Source organism: Thunnus albacares, chromosome 13 (assembly GCF_914725855.1).
Source record: "Thunnus albacares chromosome 13, fThuAlb1.1, whole genome shotgun sequence".
NCBI classification, from domain to species: Eukaryota; Metazoa; Chordata; class Actinopteri; order Scombriformes; family Scombridae; genus Thunnus; species Thunnus albacares.
Window position 1 is genome coordinate 22,999,341 of NC_058118.1, and position 27,248 is coordinate 23,026,588.

A 27,248-nucleotide genomic window follows, 5' to 3' on the forward strand; every position below is an offset into this window, starting at 1 on the left:
AGCTCTTCTACTGCTTGGAAGCATCCAATCACAGACCTTCAAATTCAGTTACACGCGCCGGTAACGGCAGGCGGTAGCTAAACATTATTCTGTTGAGAAGCCAGATTTTACAATCTGCAGTTTAAATCCATTTATTTTCAGATGATTTTGGTGGATGAATTTAGCAAATATGGTGTCATGTTTCGTTCTTAACTTCAACAAAGACGCATTTTGAATTAATTACTGCTCTGATTGGGCCTCCGACTGGTTTCTTCTCCATAGCAACGGCAACCAAGGCTCATGGGTAGTGAAGTATTGTTAGCCAAAGCTGTTGAGCTTGTCGGGTTTCTATGAGGTGTAATATTGAGGATAATTTCTGTTCTGCCTTGTTCCATCATTTAATAACTAGAGACTAAAGCCATGCATGTATGGCAGTTATATCTGTATATTTCCATCTCCTCTTAAATTAATTTTTTACGTCACAAATTGTTTGATTCTTTTGTTTTTATCTTTTATGGACATCCAGGATTTAGGAGTCAGCTTCAGATTTACATTTTCCTTTTCAAGATGTGCTTGCTTGTTTGTCCTCCAAGTTTAACAATTTATCAGCATAATGCAGTATTTTAATTGATTAATAAATTATGCTGAAAGGCAGAGACGATTTATTAATGGACTCTGTTAGGGGGGTATTAAATGTTATATACATATTAAATGATTTTTTTGTATTTATTCATTCATTATATTATTGTGATGTTTGACATGCTACTATTAGCTTAGCAATATCCACCTCACATGCACTAATGTACAGTTCTATAGCATATTAACATCATTGAACAATGTATACTCAGCAGATAGTATTATAGTTATGGTTATATTATTCTATTCATAATTTCAGTTATATTTTAGGTATTCTATTTATCTAATCCTTACCTATCAACCTCATTGTTTTTGTATATTGATTTTTGTCCAGTAGCTGCTGTAACACTTTATTCCCTTTAGGATTAATAAAGTATTATATCTATCTATTTATCTATTTATGCTTCATGAGAGAAATTAAGAATAATATAAATTCTAAGATGACAGAGAAAAGATTATCATAAACCTCTAAACACACACATCTGTTCAGTCTCAAACACACACACACACACACACACCAGCCCTCACCAGGAAGAGCACCACGCTGACTCCGATGTAGGCGAACACGATGCACATCCAGATCTCGTAGGCGAGCGGGTCGAGGAAGGAGAAGACGCCCGGTTTGGATTTGGTGGGTTTCTTGATCATGATGGAGATTCCCAGAGACATGAAGGGTTTGGTGAAGTCGATCACCTGCTCTCGCACCAGAGTGATGGTGAGCGGAGCGACGGCCACGTCGGCCTTCTGCAGAGAGAGAGAGAGAGTTCTTATACAGCCACAAACAGACATGGACACAATTTAATGTTTTTATTATTTTCCTTCACGTCTCCTTTTTGCTCTTTTCTGTTCAGTTTAACTGCAGTGGACTGAACTTTCAATAACTGCACAGTCTTTGCTGACGTTGAAACTTTTTCAGCTCAAGCAGACACATTTTGCTTCACATCATACTGTTTATATACAGACAGGTGACAAATTAAAGTAAAAACTGGTCCAGGTCTGAATGTTTGACCCCTACAGTGAGGGGATCTGGTGGCTCTGTTATGCTATGGGGGGCCTTTTGCTGGCTTGGTTTGGGTTCACTTGTCCCCTGAGAGGGAACGATCACTGCAAATCAATAGAAAGTTGCTCTGAGTGATCAGCTTTATCATATGATGAAACATTTCTATCCTGATAGAAGTGGTCTCTTCCAGGTTGACAATGCCCCAATTCACAGGACACGAGGGGTTGAATGGTTTGATGAGTATGTAAATGATGTGAATCATATGTTATGACCTCCACAGTCACCAGATCTTAACCCAATTGAAACCTATGGAAGATTCTGGACTGAGGTGTTAGACAGCGCTCTCCACCACCATCATCTAAATACTAAATGAGGGAATATCTTTATGGGAGATTGATTGTGTTCATCAGCCTTGGTATTGGTTCTACAAGTATCTGGAACTCTTCTGGAGGGATGAACACGGGTTGCACGGTCCCACGGGACCCACCGCAAATCTTGCGGGAGTGGGCAGTTTCAACTCTGCTGCAGGCAGGTCCCTGGATTTAGGCAGCGCTGCAGGCTGACTCTCACAGAGCCGGGCTGAGTGCTCAGTCAGCGCTCCTCCTGATGCTCCCTGACACCGCTACCTGCCGCTGCTCCTCCTCACACACATACACACACACACTCATGAGCGTGCACCACCGGCTGCTGCAACCTGCTGACTTCACCTGAACAAGCAAGGAACAGAAACACCAAACAATGCATGCATATTGCATTACGCGATACTGTAGGTTATTACTACTTTGGCGCTCTTTTAGGAGGTAACGGAGGAGTTGCACGTCATCATCATTAGGAGCGCTACTCAATTCAGTTCAGTTTCTCCTGATCAGTGCGTTAAAAGACACACGGAAACTAAACAAAATAAAACAACCTCAGCAAAACAAACACAGCCAACAACACACGTTCTAAAATAATAAGTGGGCTAAAATAAATAAATACAATGTAATTTTGCCCTAGAACAGACATAGCCTACTTATTGCACTAGAATAACTGTAATTATTGCACTATTATGCCCTAGAACGTAATTTTGCTATATTATTACCGTATCAAAAAGTGTCTCTTTATTAATACTATGCAGAAAAATAACGTATTTTCCCTGCAGGACGGGAGAAGACACTAAATCAATGCAACCCTATTGTGCAGGCATGAATGATCAGAATGTTTGTGGGTGTGGGCGGGAGTGGACACACACATTGCGGGAGCGAGCAGTAATGGTCAGAAATCCAGCGGGAGCGGGATTAAGGAAACAGTCCCGCGCAGGGCTCTAATTTGCACGTCTAAATCCTGTTTTCCCTGCCCGAGTATCTGAGGCTGCAGAACCAGTGACATCTCAAACCAACTCAAACCTTATTTTTTAAAAGGCCTTTCTTTAATTGATAGCATCCTTTTTTAATTCAATTGTTGAGTAAATGTAACAGTCTGCTACAGTGCACCAAGCAAGACAACAAACTGTGACAGCAGAAGCCCCTCAGTGTCTGTGATCACCAGCCGCCACTACTAACAAGTATTGTCTGTATCACAAACCTCCGTTGTTGTCCAAAAACTATTAACCCATTAAGATCCGTCGACAACTCCAATGGTATAACTTTTTTAGGATGACTACATCTATGATTACTGTCATCTGACTCCACCCATATGCACAGACTTATTTGATTGGATGTTTATAAGCCTTCCTCATCATCTAAAGTGGACTGCAGTAGAGCAACAACCCCTTTTTCAGCAAGCCTCATGTTTTTTTTTTGTTGAAAAATGTCTCTTAATTTATTGCCGTTTTTACTAGTAGGTGGTTTCTCGCGTTCAGATTCTCTAGTAGAAATCCACCATTAAAATATTTTTTTGCGTTTGGAACATAATTGGGTATCAGGTGACGTGTTCTAACCCTAACCCTAACCCTAACCCCTAACCCTAAAACACTCACTAGAGTACCAAATGTGGATTCATCCGCCACTGAAAATAGTCCCCAACAAACTACAGTGACTATCTGTTTTAGGACAAAAAATGTTTTTTCTGATCCATGTCTGTGGTTCAGGTCCAGTCACACTCACCCCGTACACCAGCTCTCCCACCATGCCGTTCCACATCTTTGTATCAGCGTCTCTGGCGCCATACTTGCCGTCACCCACCAGCTGGAGCTGGTAGGTGAAGCCGACGTGTTTGGCGATCTCTGAGGCCAGTTCAGCACAGTAACCTTCATACTTCTCATTTCCAACAAACTGCTCGTGGTTCTTCTTCAGCATCATGTAGGGAGCTTCCTGTGAAGAGACAGTACTGTTACTGCCAATTTATTTTTATTTATAGGTTAAATATCAACTAGTTAACATTATGATTCCTACGTAATCGCTTTTTTAAAGTAGCTATAAACTATATTTTCTATCATTACAATCTGAGTAGTCAGTGTGTAATGTGCTGGTTGTGGCTCGTAGTGATGAACCCACAGAGAATTATCAGTGACTCTGCAGCTCCTCTCGGCTTGTTTCAGCTCGTTGTTTATCTGATCAGCTGTGACTTTACTGTTTTAGTTCACTCTCAGCGCTCTCATAACGTCATTTTCAGTTGCAGCAGGCAGCTGTTTTCAGAGAAAAAGATCTAAAAAGCCGCTGTACACTACCTGCTCAGCACCAAACAGCAAACAGACACTGTTAGCTGTAGACTAGCTGGTGAACATAGTGGAGCATTTAGCAGCTAAAGAACCAGATATTTCCCTCAGGAGTTGGTAGAGAGTAAAAACAGAGTTAAAAGAGAGTGAATATTGGACTTCAATATGTCTGCTGCCCCCATGTGGCCATAAATATAACTGACTGCAGGTTTATTATTTCATTATCAGGTTGTGAACATTAATTAGATGCAACTCACAACTGTTGTGTTTCTGACTTCTGAGCTTATAAAAGGGTGATTAGAAATCTAAATTGAATCCTTTAGTTTTTGTTATTCTTTGTTCTTTGTAATTTTTTCAAACTGTCAGGTTTGCTATGAACTACACCTTATTACCTTATTAAATTTAGAGTAAGGTGAAGAGTGTTGTGTCCTCCCAGTCTTACCAGTATGGTGGTGACTATGTAGGTTCTGTTCTGCAGACCCAGGGACTCCACCACCGGCTTGTAGATGGCTGTGTTCACGTAGCCTCTCTTCTCATTCCAGTAGCCAATCTGAACACAACGTCACTGTTAGACTACAAGTCATCAGCCTCTGTTCACTGTCTCAACTGTCATCTGACAGGTCTTTACTGCTTTGTTTTCTACAGAAGCACATTGCAATCACCAAAGAAAAAATAAAAAAAATGACTTAATATCTCATAATTACGAGATAACACTGTCACACCGTATTCTGTGACCTGCTATATTTCCACGGCAAATGTTTTTACACACTTTATTGCAGGCTTTATTTTGACAGTTGTTACCAAATGGTTCCATATTATTTAGGTATGTTTACAGATTTTGATTGTTTGGGTGTATTACCAATGTATGAATCTGTGTACATGAAGCATCTTGTAGCTGCCCGTGAATGAACAGAGCAACTTCGTGCAGATTAGAAGGAGAAAATGCACCTCCTTTCCAATAAGAGACTTCATCAATACAGATACTCAACACAGAAAGATGCTTATATCCTCTAATTTAAAGTCCTGTTTATGTCTTTGCTCTGCCCCCCTCTGCCCCAAAAATGATTAAAAGTGACGGACAAAGATGTTTGCAAGTTGTAAACATGAAATCCAGACTTTGAAGTCTCATTTGAAGCCTGAACCTCTATGAAGCAACTAACTGTTTACTTACTACAATAAGAACTCATACTGTACTTCTGTGCTGCTGATGGGGTTGAAAAGAAAGCTGCGAGTCTGCAGGTTTTTATACCAAACAAGCTGATTTGACTGATTATCACACCTTTAATCAGAGAAGAGGGAGCTAATTACTGAAATGAGCTGATATAGTGAAAACCTGCCAAGTCCTGACTCTCTGCTGAGTGTGACTCCAAACCAAACTTCTGTTAAAATGAAACTCTTTTAACAAAAAGGACAAAACAGCGAGCAGCAGCACCTTCCTGGGTCCAGTGTGACTGAGCTCCATCACTGTCAGCGTGTAGTTGGTGCGATGTCCTCGCTCATCAAACTGAACCTGACCCGTCAGCCCTTCAAGACGTACCTGCGGGCACACACACACACACACACACACACACACACACACACAAACACACACACACACACACACACACACACACCATGTTTATTTTCTATCAGAGGTTTTAAAACTGTGAGGCACCTCCCCGGGGGGGGGTGCAGAGGAGTTGAAGTCTGGCCCGAAATTTGCATCAAAACTCCTTCGTTGAGTCATAACTCATTCAAATCCGATCACACACTCAATCAATTGATCAAACTTTATTGGTATAGCATCTTTTGTACAGGTTAGTGCAAATGTGAGCAGTAAAAACAATGAGACCAATACGCCAAAAAATATACAAATGTAATGAATGAAAACAAAGTAGTGGTGCTGGATACAAGGAGATTAACTTATGGCAACCACCTTATTACTACTAATTATATGAAATGAGTGTTTGATATTTCTGTTTTTCATTGTAATTTTTTTGTTGACTGAAAAATTTGGACACAATTAGCGTCAAGACCTCCTATTATATTTGTATGACCTCTGTAATGTTTTTTATTCCTTTTATGATGATGGTGTCTTGACACATGTGGATGTCATTAGATGATTGTCATTTGTCATTTGATATATATGTATATATATATATGCCTCATAGTTGGTCAAACCATCACAAATAAAGAAAAGGGAGCTCTGATTGAGTGTGCAGGTACTTCTTGTGTCTAGTTTAAACAAATGTAATGAAACCAATCTAAAATAATACAAAATAAAATAAGAACTAGATTAAACAGATAAAGGACAATGGGAATAAAAGACTTTAAAACATTAATACAATAAAATAAATGATTAAATACACAGACATGATTCACATATTTTTAAATTCAGTGTGACACTTCCCAAGGATATCATCATCTCTCATGTCCATCATGAATAAACATTCCTTAAATATGCTTAGAAATCATGCAGAAAAACGTTCCCTATGGCTGCAAAACTTGCCTGAGAATCATCACATTTTTAAGTTTTCTTCAGTATTGGTCAGAGTCAGTATCAGTTGTCTGTAAGTTCATGGCTACACTACAAACAGGGACTGCTGACAGCTGATTCAGCAGACTTTTAATGGAGACTACTTGACAAAATGTAAACACGTTGAGTCTTATATTCCTGGAACACTGACACTCTCCTCTACATTCATATACACACATTTGTCCTGTGATGAAAACCAGACATACAGACAAAAAACTCAGTTATCACTGTTTAAAATTGGCCCAACGTGATGTGCATCAGTGTTTTTGTTACATTTTATTGTGTATATTAACGTTTACATGCTGCATAGTGTGTGTGTGTATGTGTGTGTACCTGTTGCAGGGCTCTCTGTATGTCGATGCCCTGTCCCCAGGGAGCGGGAGGGTTGGCCAGACACTCCCCTGCGTTGCCGCGGCGAGAGATGTCGATCCGCTGCCGCCGCAGGTTCTGGAAAGCCGTCGCCATGACGCTGACGCCGTCGTACGTCAGAGCTCCTGTATACTGAGCAGTCAGAGATCAGCGTTTACCAAACTCTTTAAACCACAGCAGCTCGTAGTGATACAAAAAAAAAATTAAAAACACTATGTGACATGTTTGAGTTAATAGAAACCCTTTTTAATATTAGAGACCTTTTAGTCTTTGCTGCTGTGCAGATTTACAAATCAATATTGAACTTAAGATAAATATGAATAAAAACCTATTTTTGAATAAAACGAGAAAAGTAAAATTAACTTACATTTTAGTTTTCTAGACAAAAAACACATGATATCAAGAATCGGCTGTCTCTTAAACTTTTTTGGCACTAGAGCTGCAACAATTAGTCAAATCGACAGAAAATTAATCACCAACTACTTTCATAATCGATGAGTCATTTCAGTCAGGAGAAATGTCCAAATTCTCTAATTCCAGTTTCTTAAATGTGAATATTTTCTGGTTCTTTAGTCCTCTATGACAATAAACTGAATATCTTTGAGTTGTGGACAAAACAAGACATTTGAGGACGTCATATTGGGATTTGGGAAACAGGAATTGACATTTTTCACCATGTTCTGATATTTTATAGATCAAACAACTAATCTATTAATCAAGGACATAATCGACAGATTGATTGATAATGAAAATAATCATTAGCTGCAGCCCAATTTGGCACCACTGCTATATTTAGCAGTCTTTCCACTCAGTTGTGGAACAGCTAGCTTCCCCTGTAGCATCAAGTTACAGTCACCATACAGTCAAACTTAACGTCGTCTCAGACTGTGATGAGGCCTGAGATGTGTTCATGTTTCTCTGAGATCTGTTTACAGAGACAAAATCATTCCATCATTGCTCTGAAAGTCGTTATTTTTGATTGCTGTGCAGCTGGAAAAACCAGAAAGCATGTTACATTACTTTCAACAGCCGGCAACCGTGAGCTGCTGCTGGTGATTTAGATGTTTGTTCTTCTGTTTTGGTGCATTTGAAAATGAAATGATTATATGGAAATCTAGTTGATATAAATATCAAAATGTCAAATAGACATGTGTTCATGTTTGTAAGTTAGATAATAAGGAGACTTTAGCAGGAAAGCTAATGTTGGTAGTTGTTCAGAGTCTGTTGCTCTTGTGTTGTGTAGCAGGATGCAATCAGGCTCAGTGTGACCGTCTGATCTGCCGATGAAGGAAAATATTTGCTGGTTGCAGTTTCTCAAATGTGAGAATTTGAACATTTCTGTGTCATACTTGGACTGTTGATCAGACAAAAGATATTTAAAGATGTCACAATGGCTAATAGAAAATTATTATGGGCATTATTCACTATTTTCTGACATTTTATAGAAAAAATAATCGAGAATATAATCAGCAGATTAATCGACAATGACAGTAATCGTTGTCATACTGTTTTTCCACAGTATTGGTCTTTGGTTGGGGTATCGTAATATGACCTTTCTTCACCTGCCTTGGTTGATATCTGTACGAACAACACTATTCAATACTATTATGTTCCCAAACAAAATTAACAGCTGCAACTAGCGATTGTTTTCATTGTCGATTAAAATGTTGATTATTTTCTCGATGAGTTGTTTGGACCGTAAGATGTCAGAAAATCATGCAAAGTGTTGATCACTGTTTCCCGAAGCCAAAGATGATGTCTTGTTTTGTCCGAACTCAAAGATATTCAGTTTACTGTTGTAGAGAACTAAAGGAACTAGAAATATTCACATTTGAGAAGCTGAAATCTACAGAGTCCCACAAGGGTCACAGAGAGATTTTTTTTTTTTTTTTTACATTCCCTCACAGTATGTTTTGCGTTACCTTGCAATAGTTCTGGGTTCCCATGTTTCCTCAGTGAAACCTCTCTGAGATCCAGCTCTTTCATAATCAAGCGAACATCCTCTTCACTTACTCGTAGGCCGTACTCTCGACATTCAGAAAACATCCATCGATATCCGTGCAGTTGTACAGTAACTGGTCATGAATGACACTGACAGCATCCTGCAGATTACTGTACTGCTTTCTTCTGAAGAATCCTCTTGATCAAAGAATTCGTTTCAAGTTTACTTTCACTAATTACATAACCAGTCCTATTGAGCAGTAATACTGTATCAGCATACTTAATGCCCAGTTCAAAGTAAAATTCAATGAGCTGATCCATACTGGGGCATTGCGCTGGCAGCGGAAATGGTTCAGAAGGAATGGAAGAAGAAAAGTATTGTGAGGAAACACAAAAGTATTGCAAGACAATGCAAAACATATTGCGAGGACCGTTGGGGGGCTCTGTAGGAATCAGAGAATTTGGACATTTTCTTCTTAAAAAATGACTCAAAATGATTAATTGATTATCAAAATTGTTATGGAGAAATGCTGATCAATGGTCAACATATTGGTGAAGAAAGTGTCCAGGAGCCTTTGATGTCTTATGCTGAGAATATTTACTGAACACTTGACCAAGCAGAGAACAGAAACCCCGTGTTAGTTCAGTCACATTGCATGGAGCTTCAGGTCACCTATCTGTGGTGTCTGGGGAGTCTCGGGGCCATCTCCCTGACCTTGGTTACCGTGACAACGCCGGCTCACTCTTTATCAGAGTGGCTCCCGCTTCCCCAAACATCACAGATAGCTGCTGTGAATCTCAAGGAGAGGAGTCAGTCTCCCTCTGTAAGATTTACTGCTGTCTCTACTGTGAGCTTGAATCCCATAATTGACCCAGTGTTACTGTAGAGTTTTCCATAACAAAAAGAATCAACTAATCATTGCAGTTTTATAGCCGATATCTTAACATCTTATATTCAACTTTCAGCCATTTGAGATCAGCATGTGTGTGTGTGTGTGTGTGTGTGTGTGTGTGTGTGTGTGTGTGTGTGTGTGTGTGTGTGTACCCGGAGCCTCCTGCGAGCCAGTTTGAGGTCTTTGCTGTCGAAGTCGAGCCATTCCTGGTTGATCTTCTCCACAGCTGGATCGGACCGGTTCACCAGCTGGAAGCCCGTCACGTTCGGCCCCAGCTTCTGAAACTCTGTGACGTTCAGGTCCATGAAACCCTAACACACACACACACACACACACACACAGATTAAATACCTGCATTCACTCATGCACACACACACTGTATTCACGTTTCACCACTTCCTCCCAGTAAATAGCCAGACTCACCAGGTTGGCCACGATGTAATGGTAGTTCTTCAGGTTTCTCCTCTGAGCGGCGATCTGAACGAGAGAAAGTCAGAATAAATGACGTGCTGATTTTTCTGATGGTTTCTAATGATGATAAAAAGCCTTCATTACACATTCATCACACTCATCTGTACGTGTGTGTGTGTGTGTGTGTGTGTGTGTGTGTGTGTGTTTTCTCTCAAACAGCTAAACAGCTGCTAATTGGAAGACTTTCTTCCTCTTTGAGGGATTAATTGCCCATCTTCACCATCGGAAAGAGATGAAGAGAAAGAGAGGAAGCGCTCTCAGATTGATGAGAGTCAACCGGCAAACTGATAGGAACGGAAGAGAGGAGGAGGAGGAGGAGGAGGAGGAGGAGGAGGTAAAGAGAAGAGAATGAAGAGGAAGGAAGATGGAGAGAAAAGACAGAGAGGCCCGAAACAGGAGGAAGAGGAGGCAGAGAAGGGGGTGGAAAGAGAAACAGTTGTAAAGAGGAGGAGGTAGAGGAGGCAGGTGTTGGCTCCAGTCTTCCTCTCAGGTCCGGCTCCTAATGAGCATCAGTTGATAAACATTCACTAACACAGCTGCTTTGCAGTGCTGAACACAACTACTCGCTGTAGGAGGAGAAAACTGTTTGAAAAGGACCACTCCTCCTTCATCTCCCCCTCCTCCTCACTTCCCTCTCTCTTTCTTGTTAAACAGCTACACAAGACTCATGTTTTACCTGTAAGACTCGTGTTTTAATGCTGTTGTTCATCATCTGTGATGTGAAAACATCAGATTTCCACACAGTCAGAGAAATCAAAAGTGTGCGTCCTGGTGTTAGTTCAGTTATAATATCCAAGCGCAGCATGAGCCTCTCTACCGATCGGCTGCTGACAGCGCTGTCAGCTGAAGAGTCGATCACACTGGACGGTAGAGAAACTGCTACATGTTTGTTTAAACAGGAGTTTAGGCGACTTTGCTGCATTTAACACCGGAGTTGAGAGCTCGGAGCAGGAAACAGTCGCTCTGCATCACGTTGTATCATCCCTCTTTGTTTCCATCACACTCATGTATTTAGGTCATTTAGAGTTAAGAATCTGTAAAAGTTTACAGCCTGTCATGCTGTCACCCTGCATTACTCTGTGTATAATGACATGGCTATAAAAAAGGCAGCAATTCGACTGACAAAATGCAAATCGACTCAGGGGGTTTCTCGACTGATGCATCGACTCAACAACTTTTAGAGGGCAGCCCTAAATATCAGCTTCTTTTTCATTTTGTGTGATCAATACATTTTAACAGTATCTTTACATGGCTGTGTGTCCTGAGCTGATCCTAATGATCAGGCATATTTTAAAAGGATCATAAAGACTAAAATAAAGCAGATCTACTGTGTTTTGTCACCTCAGCCTGGTGAGGTGTTGCAGAGCTGCTCTCCTTTACAACAGCCGGCCTCGACAGTGCCGCATTTCCAGACTTCCAGTTCCAGAGTTGAGGGGCTCCATCTCCTCGAGTTTTCAGCCTCAACCGAGGAACTAACAGACCACTACTAGAGGCTCTCAACCTGCACTCAGACTCGTAAGGGGTTAGAGGTCAGATATATAGTCAAGGGTCAACCTCATACCTTCCTTAATAATAGTTAGAGCTGTAATGATTGAATAAAAGAAAAATAATCTGCAACTATTTCGACAATTACTGTTCAGGCAAAAATACCAAACACTGACTTGCTCCACGTTTCCAAATATGAGAATTCACTTCTTTTCTTGGTCTTATGTTATAGCAAATTGAATCTTTTGGGGTTTTGGACTGTTGTTCAGATAAGACAGGACATCTGAAGACATCACATTGTGATTTTACATTGCCTTCTGATGTTTTATGTAACAAGCGATTAATCAATAATGAAAATAAGTCGCCGCAGGCCTAAAAATAATCATTAAAATCTTAAAGTCAACCTTTTAAGATCACATCCACTGTCATATTGTGCATCTATTTAACAAGATATGCCAAAAAATACAAAAAAAAATCAATTTCTTTGTATTCTTATAATAAAATCCAATCATGTTTTCTTCCTGTAAAACAAAATATGACGTGTGCTTACATAGGCTTGAACCAACCCATTTCAACCATTAATATCATGACATCCACCCATCAATCAATCTTCAATTTTAGCAGCTAGATTCATTATCACATGCCCACTTTTCAACGTTCAAATCAAATTCCAACAGCCTGTTTACTTCCTGTTGTGGAAGTTAGACACTCTCGAATGCCGTTTCATCTAGACTTTAAGAATTTGAATAGTAACCAATCTAGAGATGTTGAGTTTGGGGTTGTGTGCATTATGTTGTTGGATCTTGTGAGAGGTCTTAATTGATTGTAAAATTATTTTGAACTATATTGAATTGAAGTGTACTTTCCTCAATTCTCTGTCACAGTCCTCTTCCATAATGTCTGGTTACACCAGCATTTAAACTTTTGGGAAGTAAATGTTTCATGTCAAATTCAACTTTGGTGAATACTCACTGTTGACCAATACAAAACTTTTGTGACAGAGGTGACCTTTGAGGGGACGGAGAGCCTGAGAGTCCAGATTTAGAGAAAGCTATCGTAGCTTATTAGCTGTGTTGCAGCATCCAGTTTTGTTTAAGCTCCTCTGCCTGTGAGTTTGCACACAGTAATGACACAGGAGTCAATGGTCCAAATATGACTTTGAATAAACAGTGTGAACTTATTGTCCAGTTAACTAACATGCTTGTTATTGACAGTGAGGAAGCCCAGCTGGCTAGCGTGTTAGCCGTTAGCTCGAATAATCAACCTGTCAGATCAACTCAACATCATCACCCAGCAACTCTGAAACTCCACCTGATATTTCACTCACATCCAACCGAACTAAATGAACCAGATGAAGTCAAACTAGAGTGGGCCTGATGATCTCAGCCGGGCTACATGAAACTAAAATGAGAATAATTCAGCTGAAGCCAAAAGCTTCATTTCACAGATCCAAAACTGCACCTGATCCTTCAGTCTCTGGCAGCCAGCTGGATTTCAGCAGGAAGAGAAGTTTCCCCAATGACAGCTGGTTTCTGGCCAGAGTTCACACTGAGCAGCTTTTGGCTTCCTAAAAAATACATCAGAGCGCCTCCACACCACCATTGGACTGTCAGACTCTGCACTGTAGAGGTTTCAGGCAGGACTGAGTGTGTCTCACTGGGAGGATGCAGGTCTAGATCGTTCCCTATCACCTGTGGTGTTCCGCAAGGATCGGTTCTTGACTCCATCATGTTTACCATGTACATGCTCCCCCCTTGGATGTGTCATTAGCAGACATGTGGTGTCTTTTAATTGCTATGCTGATGATACCCAGCTGTACATCAAAACTGCCCTGTCACACCTCAGCACCTGTCTCAAAGAGATAAAGGACTGGATGAGCACGACCAGCAAAACTAAAACTCTCCTTATTGGCACTTCACACTAGATTCAGTCATCCACCATACCTCATCTGACCTTTGACGGCCAGGACATCCGCCTTTCCTTCTCATTCACTAATCTGGGTGTTAGGTTTGACCCTCATCTGACCTTTGATGACCATATAAGACATCTATGCAAAACCTCTTTCTACCATCTCAAAAAAATCTCTAAACTCCGCACCTCTCTAACCCTGTCAGATGCAGAGAAACTCGTCCATGCCTTTATCTCCTCAAGACTGGACTATGCAATGCACTGGGATCCCCGGCAGGAGCATCCAGAAGCTCCGGTACATTCACAACAGCGCTGCTAGGATCTTGCTGAGACTGTGAAAACACAAACATATAACACCAGTTCTGTTTTCATTGCACTGGCTCCCTGTCTCTTTCAGGACTGACTACAAAGTCCTGCTACTCGCATACAAATCTGTGAATGGACATGCACTTCCCTGCCCGCACCCTCAGATCTGCCAGCAGCTTGCTCTTCTGGGCCCCCAGTACTAAGCTCTGCACCATAGGGGACAAAGCCTTCTGCTCTGCTGCACCACACTTGTGAAACGGCAGCAGAGAACTGAGTCTCTTTTAAAAAAGGCCTAAAAACCTTTCTATTCAGGAAGGCTTTTTCATCTTGACTCTTATTACTATTTTCTTTATGTTGTGTGTTATATGTTATTAATACTGTAGCACTTTGGGTTTCACTATGAGTGCAGTACAAATTAAATATATCATTATTATTATTATTATTATTATTATCTATTCCTCTGCTCTCTGCTGCCGGCCGCTCTTTCTCCCGCTGCTTCTCACAAATTTATTCAATCATGCTCCAAAATATCCTTTTCACTGCAAAAATATCTTCTCTCAGTTCTCTCTCCTGCCAATCAATTATCAGTGAAGCTGAAATCAAAGTGTTCTGTTAAAATGAAAACAGAAGAGCAAAACTATTCAGCATCACATCCTGAGAGCTGAGACTTAGTAAATATTTATTTATACAGCACTTTTGCATGACAGTGAAAAGATTTATATTACAAAACAGAAATAATATCAACTAAAACATCCTCTGAGCCCACTGAATGTCTCATGATGTTTCTAATGTTTCAGTGTTTTATTGACATGGGGATGAGTGAGGGTTTTACCAGGTTGAGGATGGAGTTGAGTCGTTCCAGCTCACAGTCGATGATGATCTGATAGTCCTTCTTAAAGTCGAGGTCGGCCAGCAGCTTGATGAAGGCGATTTCTGTCAGAGTGTCCAAGTTAACGGAGGTGACCTGCCAACTCCGCTCTGCTGCCGTGTCCAAGATCCTCTGCAGCACCGACAGACCTGACAGGGCAAAATAAATCAATTCAGTTTCTATCGTTCACTTTTATGTGAATGTGTTCAAGAGAGGAGGAACAAGATGACACCATTAATGGAGAATCTGTAGCTCTTGCATCAGTGTTGGAACAGGTGTATTTGTGTTTTTTTTTTAATGAATTGATTTGTCTTGTTTTAATTAGAAAGGTCCTCATGTTACAATGGTCCTGAGAGCTCAGGAAAACACAACTATACACAGAAATGCACTGCAAATACAGAAAACACAACTAAATATAGAGGGCCATCGTACTATGCTATTTAACACTTATGATACTGTAACTGATCTTGTGTAATAACTAGATTTTGTGATATTACAAGACAAAGTGATACGTTTCTTGTTAAAAAGGAATAATTTAGTAATAAGAAAAATATGACATTGATTTCATTATAATGTCCTGGATGAAACCTCCAATTTCACAGCAGCTTTAAGACAATTTGCACTTGTAATTAAAAAAAAATAATAAAGGAACAGTCCAACATTTTGGGAAACCCTGTTGTTAGATGTCTTAAGATGAACATTAATTACATCTGTGTGTCCAAAACAGACATCACAATGTTAACTTTGTTAGCACAAAGTAGAGCTGCAATTTACAACTATCCTGTTGATTCTTGAGTTTTCTGATTTCATCGTTAAGTTCTTAAAATGTTTGAAAATAGTAAAAGCCATTATAGCTCTCAGAGTCCAAGAAAACATCATGTTGGATACTGAGGAGTGGATTTGGCTTCTTGAACTGAATGTCGGGGGGGTTTTTTGTTTTTTTTCCGAGGAATCAAACTCTTGTGATGTCTGCTGTCTGCCTCGGGCTGGACTTGGCCTGGGTGAAACTTCAAAAAAGCTGCTTCACACTGAGACGCTACAGACCTGTGATGGTTTTATTTTTGTTTAAGTGGGCTGATTTAAACAAGAAATAAACAAATATTGGTGATATCATGAGTTATCTGAGATGAAATTCTTCTGAATATCTTTTCATAGTAATCGTCTCTCATCTTGTTTTTCACTTGGTCTCCTTTCCTGGGCTGTAATCCATTATTTAAGCAGAGAAACCTGACCTCACACAGGCAGACAGTCAGCAGAAACTGGATACACCAACTCGGCCTCAAGATCAAACCTGGAAGACCTGATGCAGGTAGGCACACTCTACGACTCCAAACAAAGACACAGAGAAAAATAATCCATCTTCATGTGTTTTTATAATCAGTTCAAAGACTTTAAAGCTCCATTTTATCAATATTTATTTATTATTATTTTATTATATTTCTGAAGAATTCAAATGCAGCAAAGCAGGGTTGGTCATGACCCTCACTGAATCTGAAGATACTGTTATTCAAACAGCGATCCCCCCAGTGTGGCAACAGGGAGGAAGTGTACCAGAGCGCTAAGTCTATTCTTCACTTCAGGGATGTGGTCAGCCAAGTTCAACATGTGAGAGCCGGTCTTGGGCTCGTCCCAAAAAGGCACAAGGCAACATCAGTGCAGAAGAAACGGCTCATGGTGGAGGAGGAGAGAAGACAGGAGGAGGCAGAGCGACACACCGATGGCCGAGCAGGGCCAACGGACTAACTGGGAGAGCCTGGAAAAGAGGAAACTCAGAGAAAAGCTGGCGTGACATCTGGGAGATGGAGGGATCTCGGTTAAATTTTGTCATCACAGCCACTTATGACCTCCTACCTACACCCCAGAACCTGAAGCAGTGGTTGGGAGAAGACCCTACTTACTCCCTTTGTCAAGCACCTGCACATTTTAACAGGACGAGCCTCACCCAAGGGCGTAACCAAGTTCTCAGACAGCTGGGATCAATCCTGGAACAGAGGTGAACCACCACAAATGCTTTCCCACAAACATCAGCAAGAAATGTCCACTTCACACCATGTGTACCAGTAGGTCAACCTCCAGAGCACCAGAGTCCATTGGAAACATTGTGGATACAGCACTCCAGCCAGACATGGTCCTGTGGTCCACAACAACCAAGCTGGCATGCATTGGGGAATTGATAGTACCATGGGAAGATGGTGATGAGGAAGCTTATGAGAGGAAAAGGACCAGAAGTACCACAACTGGGCTGCAAGATGAAGGTAGGAGGGTATGGAAGTGAGGGGGGTGTACCTGAGACGCCAGGTATCACCGCTGAGCCCTCTGGAGATGTCGTGGACTTATCAATGAAACGTCAAAGAAGGAGGGTGCGTGATGACATAACTACACTCCCTCTCACCACTCCAATCCCACTGGCAACATCAAGAGTGTCGACTCACTAGAGGGACTGAAACATTTACAGCAGCAGGCAGCTGTTTTCTGCAAAAAACACAAAGATTTTTCAACTAAATACTTCAAAGAACGAAAGCGCTTCAGAAAGTTTTAGGGTGAAGTTGGATCATTTAGATAAAAAGAATCAGAAAAACCGACTGCTTTATTCAGCCTTAGTAAATAGGCAGCTGTTTGCTAACATGTTAGCTTACAAAATATAAGCTGATTTGTGTGTCAAGTTAAATTAATGCATCTTTAAAGCCCCCCTCCACTCAAAACTATGTTTTTCTTCTTGTTCCTACAGTTGGATGTTTGAGCTTCATTGTGCAGAACGATGTATGTGCAGAGTTTGTTTTCACATTCATCTGCTGAAAGTGGAAAGTTTCTCTGTGCTCACTGAAAATCTGATTTTAAGTATTATCTGTGACATCTCGACTAGTTTGGAGGACGATGGTCCAATATTCAACTAACATAAGTGTGATGTGGAAACTTGAAGCCTCCAGTGCACAAACTGTACAGTGAAAATGGATTTAACAGTGAAGTAGGAGACATCAGCAGTAAAACTTCAGAAATGAAATATATTTACATATTCATAGATTCTGGATTTTTTTTTTTTAACAAGGGAGAAGGAGTAGATGCCATTCTGAGGATTTTAACATTGTAATTATACTTTTTTTTGTGTAAAAACCACATCAGACACACATTATTATTCCAAGCAGAGTATTTTTACATGTCTTAATACGTGTCTGGAGGGGATCTTTAAATCTCTTTTAGTGTTTCTACAACCTAACTAGCAGTTTTTGCTGTGTTTTAAAATCTTATGAGTCAACAGAGAGTAATCACATCAGCATTTTACAGTACACACACACACACACACACACACACACACACACACACACATACACACAGATGGACACCGTGTTGAAAAGACAAGTCAGCAAAATTCAGATAGACTTCAAAGAGTAGAGAGAGACACACTGAAGAAGGAACTTCAAAGATACAGTCTGACGCACACACAGCGACACCTCCTCCAGGGCTATTACCTCAGTGTGTCTCACAGTCGACAATCAGCCGACTCTGAACGTGTATGTGTGTGTGTGTGTGAGTGTGTGTGTGTGTGTGGTCTTCCTTTGCTCAGACTTAGAGAACCCAGTTATACTAAACACCATCTGCAATTGTGCTTTGAGTAACGCATTTACAGTAGAACAAACAGTACATTACAGTTGATGAGCTGCGTCATCCCACAAAGAACAGACAATAGAAACGGAAGGACAACTCAGCTGGAAAGAACAAAAGAAAAATATTGGATGGTGGATAACTTGAAACAAATCACAGTAAAATCTTTCCATAATAATAGTAATATAAAAAAAATTTAAATGTTATTCTAACCCTGTTGCTCAGTGATCATTTTTCTTTTTGTCTGAGCTCCTCGTCTGTGACAGCAGTGAATCTTGACTGTTTGATAGATGATTCAGTCCTCACTGTGTGTCTACATGCCTTACCTGTTGGTACAAAACTGCAAAGTATCCTATTGGTCCGCATATAGAGAGACCCCCCCGCCCCCTTTTGCAAGAAACTCATCTTGTTGGGAAAGTTTCTCTGAGATAATATGAATCGAAGGAGAAGAGGCGACTTTGTCTCAGTTTTATTATTTTAAGGATATATTCCGAGATGTAATGATCTCTGCTTCACCATCACTTCACTCTGCTGCTGTCACCGTGATACTTCCTCTGTCTGAAGTCTTTATTCTGCACACGCTCACGTTGAAAAGATGATTAGAAAGCTGGTTTTACCCGTTAACATGTCAAAGAAATCAGTGTTCTCCAGGAGTAAAATCAGGTCAACATCAGGTAAAAGTAAAATCTTTCCATAATGACATTAATATTCAAAAAATTTAAATGTTTTGTTAACCTTGTTTTGAATCACGTTTAGTTTCCTGTTACTTTATGAAAGATAATCTGTCAGGCGCTTGGAGGCATCAAATTTTTGTCTGTCTGTTTGAGCTCCTCATCCTCTGTGACAGCAGTAATTCTTGCTCTGCTGTTTGACAGGTGAGTCAGTCAGCTGTGTTTCTGCAGTAGGCTAAAGACGTTGTTTTCGCTCATCACAAATGTATTTCCTCCACAGCAGGAAAACATGTTACACAAGCCTTCAGACATTCGTGCAGTTAAACTGAGCTAATCAAACACGTCTTATACTGATGGATTCTAACAAAATCACTATAAAGACACTGGAAGAAACCTGCTAGCCTAGCAACATTAAGGCTACAAACAACCAATTATGCAACACTCTCTGTAGGAACTCTCTACATTCAAAAAGTGTTTCCTTAATCTGTTGCCTCTCTCAAAGTGGCTTTCTCTATCTCTCTCCCTGTGTGTGTGATTATGTGAGTGGAGACAGGTGTGCTGGAGTCAGAGCAGAGCCACACCAGCTGCACCTCTTCACTGTTATCAAGCTCCCTATAAATACCCAGCTCCGCTATCACCACCCTGCTAGATCGTAGCCTCTCCACCAGTCAGTCGCCACTTCGAGCCATTTTTTTCATCCATTACTAGTTTACCAGTTTTCTGTTGTCGGTTGTTTTATCCCTAACTCTGTCTCCTGTTTCATCTGCTCTGGTTCCAGCCCCTGTTTCCAGCCCCTCATCTCATGTCGTCAACCCTGCCTCCCTGCCCTGGATCCCCACTCTTCCCAGCTTCCAGCCCAATTAGCCCCAGGTTCCCAGTTTCCCAGCTTCCAGCCCAAGCCTTAGCCCCTGGTTCCCAGCCTCCAGCCCAGGCCTCAGCCCCTGGTTCCCAGCTTCCAGCCCAAGCCTCAGCCCCTGGTTCCCAGCTTCCAGTCCAAGCCTCAGCCCCTGGATTCCCAGCTTCCAGTCTAAGCCTCAGCCCCTGATTCCCAGCTTCCAGCCCAAGCCTCAGCCCCTGGTTCCCAGCTTCCAGTCCAAGCCTCAGCCCCTGGTTCCCAGCTTCCAGTCCAAGCCTCAGCCTCTGGTTCCCAGCTTCCAGCCCAAGCTCCAGCCCCAGTTTCCCAGCCTAAGCTTCCCCAGGACAGAATAAGTACTCTGTTTCTATATTCCTGTCTCCTCGCCGTGAGTGTCTGCACTTGGGTTCACCTGCTCCATCCCTCTTCACACTGATGTTGTGAACACATAAGTGTTTAATATCTAGAATAAAATATTGTCTTATATTCAGGCCGATATGGTACATATTTTTTAGCTATGCTAGTGTGGCTCTGTGGCAGTAGTATTGGCATAAATCACAGTGTGGCACAGAGAAAATCAGGTGGGCCCAGACTGTCCAAGACCAATCACACTTAATAGGTTCTGAAACTTGCCTGAATGCACCACAGTTTAATCACACAACCCTTATACATCATCAGAGGTAATGTTACAGGCACCAAGACAGACATTAACAGCGTTGCATAGCCTGGCATGGTGGACACATACACACACAGCTGACAGACGCAACAGCATACTTTTGATGATTACAGCAGGAGACGACGGGGCTTATTGGTATTCAGCATGGAAACTATTTAATTATAGTCCAATGATTCAGTCATTTCTCTTTCAATGGAGAACAGGGACAAAGAGTTCAGTCTGTATGTCATCACTGATGCCCTGATGCCAGTTTTAATCTGACAGTTGAAAAGAGTCTTTCAACAGTACAGTTTGTTGCTGATGCTGACGGGGAAAAAGGCTGAATTAGCAGCCACGTAGACCTGCGTGTCGTTACTACTCGGCACTTGCTGAGGAGAAACTGGTGCGGGAGGAGGCGTCTCGGTTGAGAATGAGGTTGAACTTGAGCTCAATTCTCTTCATTCTGCTCCTCACAACGTCTTTTTGTGACTGCTTTGTTTCGCCATGGCTTTTGTCTTAACCTACGTAAAAAGCAGCTAGCTAGCAGACAGTAGACTTCTGTTCATCTGTGCTATTCGCAGACTGTACACTGAGTGAAAGAGGAAGGGCTGCTTGCAATCTTGCACTCCACAAAAATCTGACCTATCATCATCGTCATATGGTTTTATTTCTATCGGTCGCATAGTAATTGAACCAGTATTCATTGACTGCTATGCATTGGACGATCCAGCAGAAAAGGAAGCCTTCTGCCAAGTGGGTGGCGCAGGCCCACCTAGACCCACCCACGGCCATGTGCCTGCTCTATGGATGTCAGTCAGTCGGTGAATCACTTTTATCAGACTGAAATATTTCAACAACTCTTTGATGGATTGCTATGACGTTCATGGACCTCAAAGGGTGAAGCCTCTTGATTTTTGTGATCCTTTTCAACACGGCAGTTTGAGCTGCAGCAGCTCATGGAGGCAGTTAAGGTAATTTAAACCCCAGATTGCCACAATTTGCATCAAAATCCGTACTATTTCTCAGGGCCCATACCTCAGTCAAACCTAAACACAATAATGATAAACATATTTTAGATTCAGTGTGGCTTATGCTATTATTATGTCTGGTGTTCATCAAGAATAAACGTCTATAAATCCGCTTAGAAAATAGACGCTCCTTATAACTGCAGAACTTGCCTGAGAATCATCACGTTTTTAAGTTTTCTTTGGTATCAAAGTAATCCAGTGATAGTCGTCTGTACATCCGTGGCTACACTGCAAACAGGAACTGATAATAACTAATTCGGCATACTTGTAATCGTGCCAATTTGCTATTTATGTCTAGGGGGAAGGAGAGTAGCCACAGTGTCAGAGTTTGAAAACAGCTGCTCCAGAACCATCATGAGGTTGACATTTTTGGTTTTGTGTTAAACATCAGAGCTGGACCTCATGCTCCGCTCTTACACCTGCGGCAGCGTGGAGAAAAAAAAAAGGGGACACTTTGCTCATAATTGCTGCTACAGAGAACAGAGATTATGTGATAACCTCTGATAGGTAACTGCTCGTTAGCGAGTGTTTACAGCTGCTGCAAAGGCTGAGTCTCATCTCTCCACAGTAACACACACTCTGCATGAGACAAAAAAAAAGTTAAGTGTGTTAATGATAATGTGTAACCTTCAATTAGAGATACACCCACACTGACAGAGACACTGTCAGTCACTGATACAAAGAGAGAGAGAGAGAGAGAGGATAATACTGAGAGATGAAAGATAAAAATAGAGAAAGAGTGAGCAAGAGAGAGAGACATAGACAGATTGGAAGAGAGAGAGAACTTTTATAAATATAGACACTAATCTGCTCTCCGTTCTGCATCTAATTTCCATAAACATCCTGCATGCATGTCATTTACTATTAATGCAGCGAGAATGAGGGAGGAGAGGAAATGAGAGGAAAGTAAAGGAGAAGAGGCTAGAGGACAAAAGGAAAGGATTAAAGGAATGAGGAGATGAGGACAGAAGAGGGAAGGAGGGAAAGGAAAGAGTAAATGAAAGTGTTGACATAGGGAGGAGAAGAGGCGAGAGAAAGGAAAGGAAAGGGTGGAGGAGGTGATGAAAGAAGAAGAGGGAGAAGACAGGAGAGGGGAAGAAAAAACAAAAGAGGAGAAAGGAAAGGAAATTTGAAGAAGGACAAGACTAGAGAAGACAAAAGGAAAGGAAAGAAGGAAAAGAAAGGAGACTAGAGGAGTCAAAAGGAGAGGAAAGAAAGAAGAGAAAAGGGACAGATGACGGAAGGAGAGAATGAATAGGGCTGGAGGAGAGAAAAAGGGAAAGTGGAGATGGAGTGGGGGGAGAGGAGAGGAGAGAGAAAGACATGAGAAAAAAGGAGGGGAAAATAAAGAAAGGATAATAGAGGAAATGAAAGAGGACAAAAGAAGGAAAAGAAAGAAAGAAAAGGAGCTGACGACAGAAAGAGGAGGAGAAGAAAGGGAACACGGAAGGGGAGGATGAGTCCAAAAGAGGAAAGGAGAGGAGAAAGGGAAATGAAAGAGGATGTCAGGAAACGTCAGGAGTGTTGAAAGAGGAGGTGAAGAGAGGGTAGAAGAGGAAAGGAAAGGGAAGGAAAGAGGAGAGAAGGAGAGGAAAAAGGGAAAGAGGAGATGAAGACAGAAGAGGAGAAAAAAGAAACCAACCAAAGAAGGAGGAAGAGGAGACTCCTCAGCAGTGAACCAGTATGTTTCCATCACTCCCAGTGTTTTTTTTTTTTCCCAGCAGAGCTCTTACAGAGAATTACAGCATCAGCCTCCATCTGTCCTCAGATGCTCATTAAAACATCGCTGTCTGTCTGATACCGGGGCCACAGGAGGGCCGACAGAGGGCCGACACGGGGCCGTTATATCAGAATATGCTTTTATTCTGTTTGACCAGGCTCTTCATACGACAGGACAAAAAGGTTACTGTGAGGGATCCGACACTCAATTCAATTCAATGTTATTTATATAGCAGCAAATCACAATAGACGTTATAGTTCACATAGAGCAGGTCTAGACTGGACTCTTTAGTTTACGGAGACACAACAGTCCCCCATGAGCGAAGAAGAACTCCCCTTTAATGGGAAGAAAGCTCAAGCAGAACCGAGCTCTATGTAGGCTCCCATCTGCCTTGACTGGTTGGGTTGAGAGAGAAAGAAGGAGGGAGGAGGAGAGAGACACAGAGAAGCATAATAACAACGATAATAATAATAGAAATATGAGTAATAATAATAATAATAATAATAGCAGGTCTGGGTGTCAAGCAGAACTCACAGAACTGGAGTTACATCAAGGTTACTGGCAGATTTTACAGTTGACGACACATTTTTTTGCAGGAAAGCTTTTGACGAAACATGGAAACTTTTATTTGATTTAACACAGTTAAGTTTTTTTTTTCTGCTCTGGACTATTTCAGCTGCATCAAATACCATCATCTCATTGATGCAGCTGATTGTTTTGGGTCACTTTTATTCCTATTTACAGACGATGTTCGCCAGCTGTTTTAATGCAGCTTTATTCGTGGTTTAGTTTTTTCTCACTTGCATATTTTTTCTGTTCTGTTGTGACATAGTGATTTGATCGCATCTCATTCAAAGGTTTATCTGAAGCTAATCTGAGTGAGACAAATCAAGTGGATGTTTTACAAATTCCCTCTTTTTGTCACTGTCCTCAACTAGGAAACACAAAGAGGGAACTTTATACTAAAAAGACTTATATTAACTTAAAATACATTTTTAAATCCATTTTTGTAAACAAGTACTGTGGTTTTTGTTCCCCATCCACCACATACATCCATTTTTCGCATAGACAATGTTTGTGACTCACAGTTTGAGCACTTCTACAGCTTGAATCATCATGAAACTCTTCTGGTTGAATCATCAGTACAAAAGATGAACAACTGTGTTAGAAAATCTGGTTCTTTGGTAAAACGGTCGAAGGTACAAGACTGTGTAGAAGTTAACTACAACTCCCAAGATGCATTTCAGCAAAAAAACATCCAATCACAGGGCTTAACATTTTGTCATGTGTGTCAATTACAGTGTTGAGAAAACTGATTTTACAATCTGCAGAGTGAATCAGTTCTGTTTTGAGTGAATTCAGCAACTATGGCGCCACGTTTTGTTCACAACTTTTAGAAATAATGGACATAACATGATTTCTCAGGAATGAAGTTGAGATATTTACAACTGGGTGTAATAATATAAACTGTAGGATCATTATATTATGTAAGAGAGTGTTTCTATGTTCAATAACAGTGCTTCTAAAGAAAAGATTGAAATGGGAATACAGAATGAGGAAAAACACTTTTGGAACCAGCAGCTGATTACACTTTGCAATTTTATTCAAAAGGATTAATCACAAGAGGCGACAAAATCAAAAAAACAAAGCTCCTGACCCTCACAGCACAGGTCTATCATGGTTTCGCAGAAACACCAGTCTAGTGAAGCTGGAGGGCTGAAACAAAGAGATAAATTGGTGTTTACCAGCTTGAACGTGGACGTAGACATACTCTATAGGCCTGTATGACAGTCATTCAATCAAGTGTGTGTTTATGCTTGTGCAACACACAAAAATGACTGCAAAACAACTTAAAACAATATTAAAAATGTGGCTACTGAAAAACAGATACTGAACCACAACGGAGCCGAGACTGAACCAGAGCACAACCAGAACACCATACAGACGGATCCTGTGGACATCAGAGATGCTTTGCTTTGAGCCAAGTTCATTTGTAATCTAAACCTCTCAGGACCGGGTCATAAAAACTGCCAAAAACATAAAGTCCTCAAGACAAAACATACAAACATCCAACACAGTTTTATATATAAAAGCATGAAGAGCAACACCTCTCTCTTTTTGCTTGCTCAACTTGAGATAAAAGGAAGAAGAAAGACAATCTGTCTTTCCTCTCTGTCTCTTAACAATGCTTGTAATGTGTGCGCTGGTGCGTGAATGTGCGAATATCATTGTGTGTGTGTGTGTGTGTGTGTGTGTGCGTGTGTTGCGTGTCTAACGGTGTGTTAGCAAGACATTAGTGTAGTGATGCGGCAGCAGTTATGTCAACCACACACACAAAATCAGTTTCATGTTCAATTACACACACTCTCTGTTCATGCGAGTTTATTTTTTTTTCTCTCTCTGGTTCATTTTTTTTAGCAGCTGTTGTCTGTCTGTCTGTCTGCCTCTCCGTCCGTCCGTCTGTCCTGCGGTCAAATGTTTGTTTTATTAATAGAAGGTTGACTGAACAGTGGACTGTCTGGTTCAGTCACATCGACCACCGGAGATTAAACGCCTTGCTCAAAGGCACCTTGATGGCAGACAAGACGACATGAAAAAGCAGAAACTAAAAGACTGCAGCAGAGGACAGAGAAACATGTAAAAGCTTTCTCAGTCCTCTGGACACTAAAGAGGAACAGAGGAGGAGGACGAGCACAAAAATGAGAAAGAGGAGTGAAAGAAGAGCTCAAATTATATCTTCTGCATCCGTGTGGCTGTGAGCGTGTGGGTGACATACATTTCATCATTTGAACATTTTGTCTTCACATGCTCTCCACATGAAGCTCAAATTGTATGACAAACATGTAAACACATCCGTGTATGCAGACACATATTGGACTATATTCACTCATTAAGAGGAAGAAAAAGATCCTTCCTCACCAGATCTCCCTTGATTTTTATGTCAATGAGACAGAAAGAGAGAAAGAAACAAACAAACAAACAGAAGAAAGTAAGAGAAAGACAAGAACAAAAGAAAGACAAGAAAGAAAGTAAAAAAGGAAGACAACAAACAAACAACAAACTGTTTGATGGAGAGACAGCTCTACTAGTCGTTACTTGAATCAATAGGTTTCTTCCTCTGTACATTTCAGGCCCAGTGCTCAGACTGAACTCTTTGATCAGTCTAAGCTGTGCTTTTAGCTGAATGCTAACATTTTACATTGGCATGTTAGCATTTATCTGACAGGATTAATGCTAATATAGCACACTAATTTAGCTGGAATCAAATCCCATCTAAACTCTATAAGGACACATATTCTGCACATTTCCAGCTCTATATTTATATTCTGGGGCTCTACTGGAATATCTTTGCAGTTAAAAACTCCTTATTTATCTTCTGCTGGTCCTTTAAGCAGCCCCTCAGTTTAGCCTCTGTCTGAAACAGGCTGTTTTAGCTCCTGTCTCTTTAAGGCCCGCCTCCTTATGAGCCCACTCTGTTCTGATTGGTCAGCTTCAGGAAGCTTCCTCCGGCTCCTCCAGGCTGCGTAAACAAACTATAGTAGCAGGATTTCACTTCTTTTTCTCCTTCTTTACTCCAAATGTCAACTTCTCAAATCCATCCGAACATGTTGGAGCTGAATCACATCTGAAATATGAGAGTGGACAACACATGGAAACACCTTAGCAACCACCTTAGCAACCACCTTAGCAACCAAGGCTATGGAACAGACGGCTG

The 27,248-nt window shown here is 41.1% G+C and overlaps 1 protein-coding gene and 2 long non-coding RNA genes across 5 annotated transcripts in view; 2 read left to right on the forward strand and 1 right to left on the reverse strand.

Annotated features, from left to right (window-relative positions):
- The window catches only part of gria1b (glutamate receptor, ionotropic, AMPA 1b), a 102,956-nt gene that overhangs the window by 28,812 nt on the left and 46,896 nt on the right, over window positions 1-27,248 (reverse strand). For all 3 annotated transcript variants that reach the window (XM_044370487.1, XM_044370489.1, XM_044370488.1), the window contains 8 exons: window positions 14,971-15,155; window positions 10,392-10,445; window positions 10,121-10,279; window positions 7,099-7,266; window positions 5,683-5,787; window positions 4,693-4,800; window positions 3,700-3,906; window positions 1,144-1,359 (listed from right to left, as the gene is read on the reverse strand). In XM_044370487.1, the coding sequence (XP_044226422.1) occupies window positions 1,144-1,359; window positions 3,700-3,906; window positions 4,693-4,800; window positions 5,683-5,787; window positions 7,099-7,266; window positions 10,121-10,279; window positions 10,392-10,445; window positions 14,971-15,155 (1,202 nt within the window). The remainder of the gene's footprint in view (window positions 1-1,143; window positions 1,360-3,699; window positions 3,907-4,692; window positions 4,801-5,682; window positions 5,788-7,098; window positions 7,267-10,120; window positions 10,280-10,391; window positions 10,446-14,970; window positions 15,156-27,248) is intronic.
- Window positions 538-27,013, forward strand: LOC122995329. The gene is made up of 3 exons (XR_006406778.1): window positions 538-548; window positions 4,046-4,052; window positions 26,888-27,013. It is a non-coding gene; the product is annotated as an uncharacterized LOC122995329 (long non-coding RNA).
- On the forward strand, window positions 19,834-20,616 carry LOC122995330. Its single transcript, XR_006406779.1, has 2 exons — window positions 19,834-19,944; window positions 20,056-20,616. It is a non-coding gene; the product is annotated as an uncharacterized LOC122995330 (long non-coding RNA).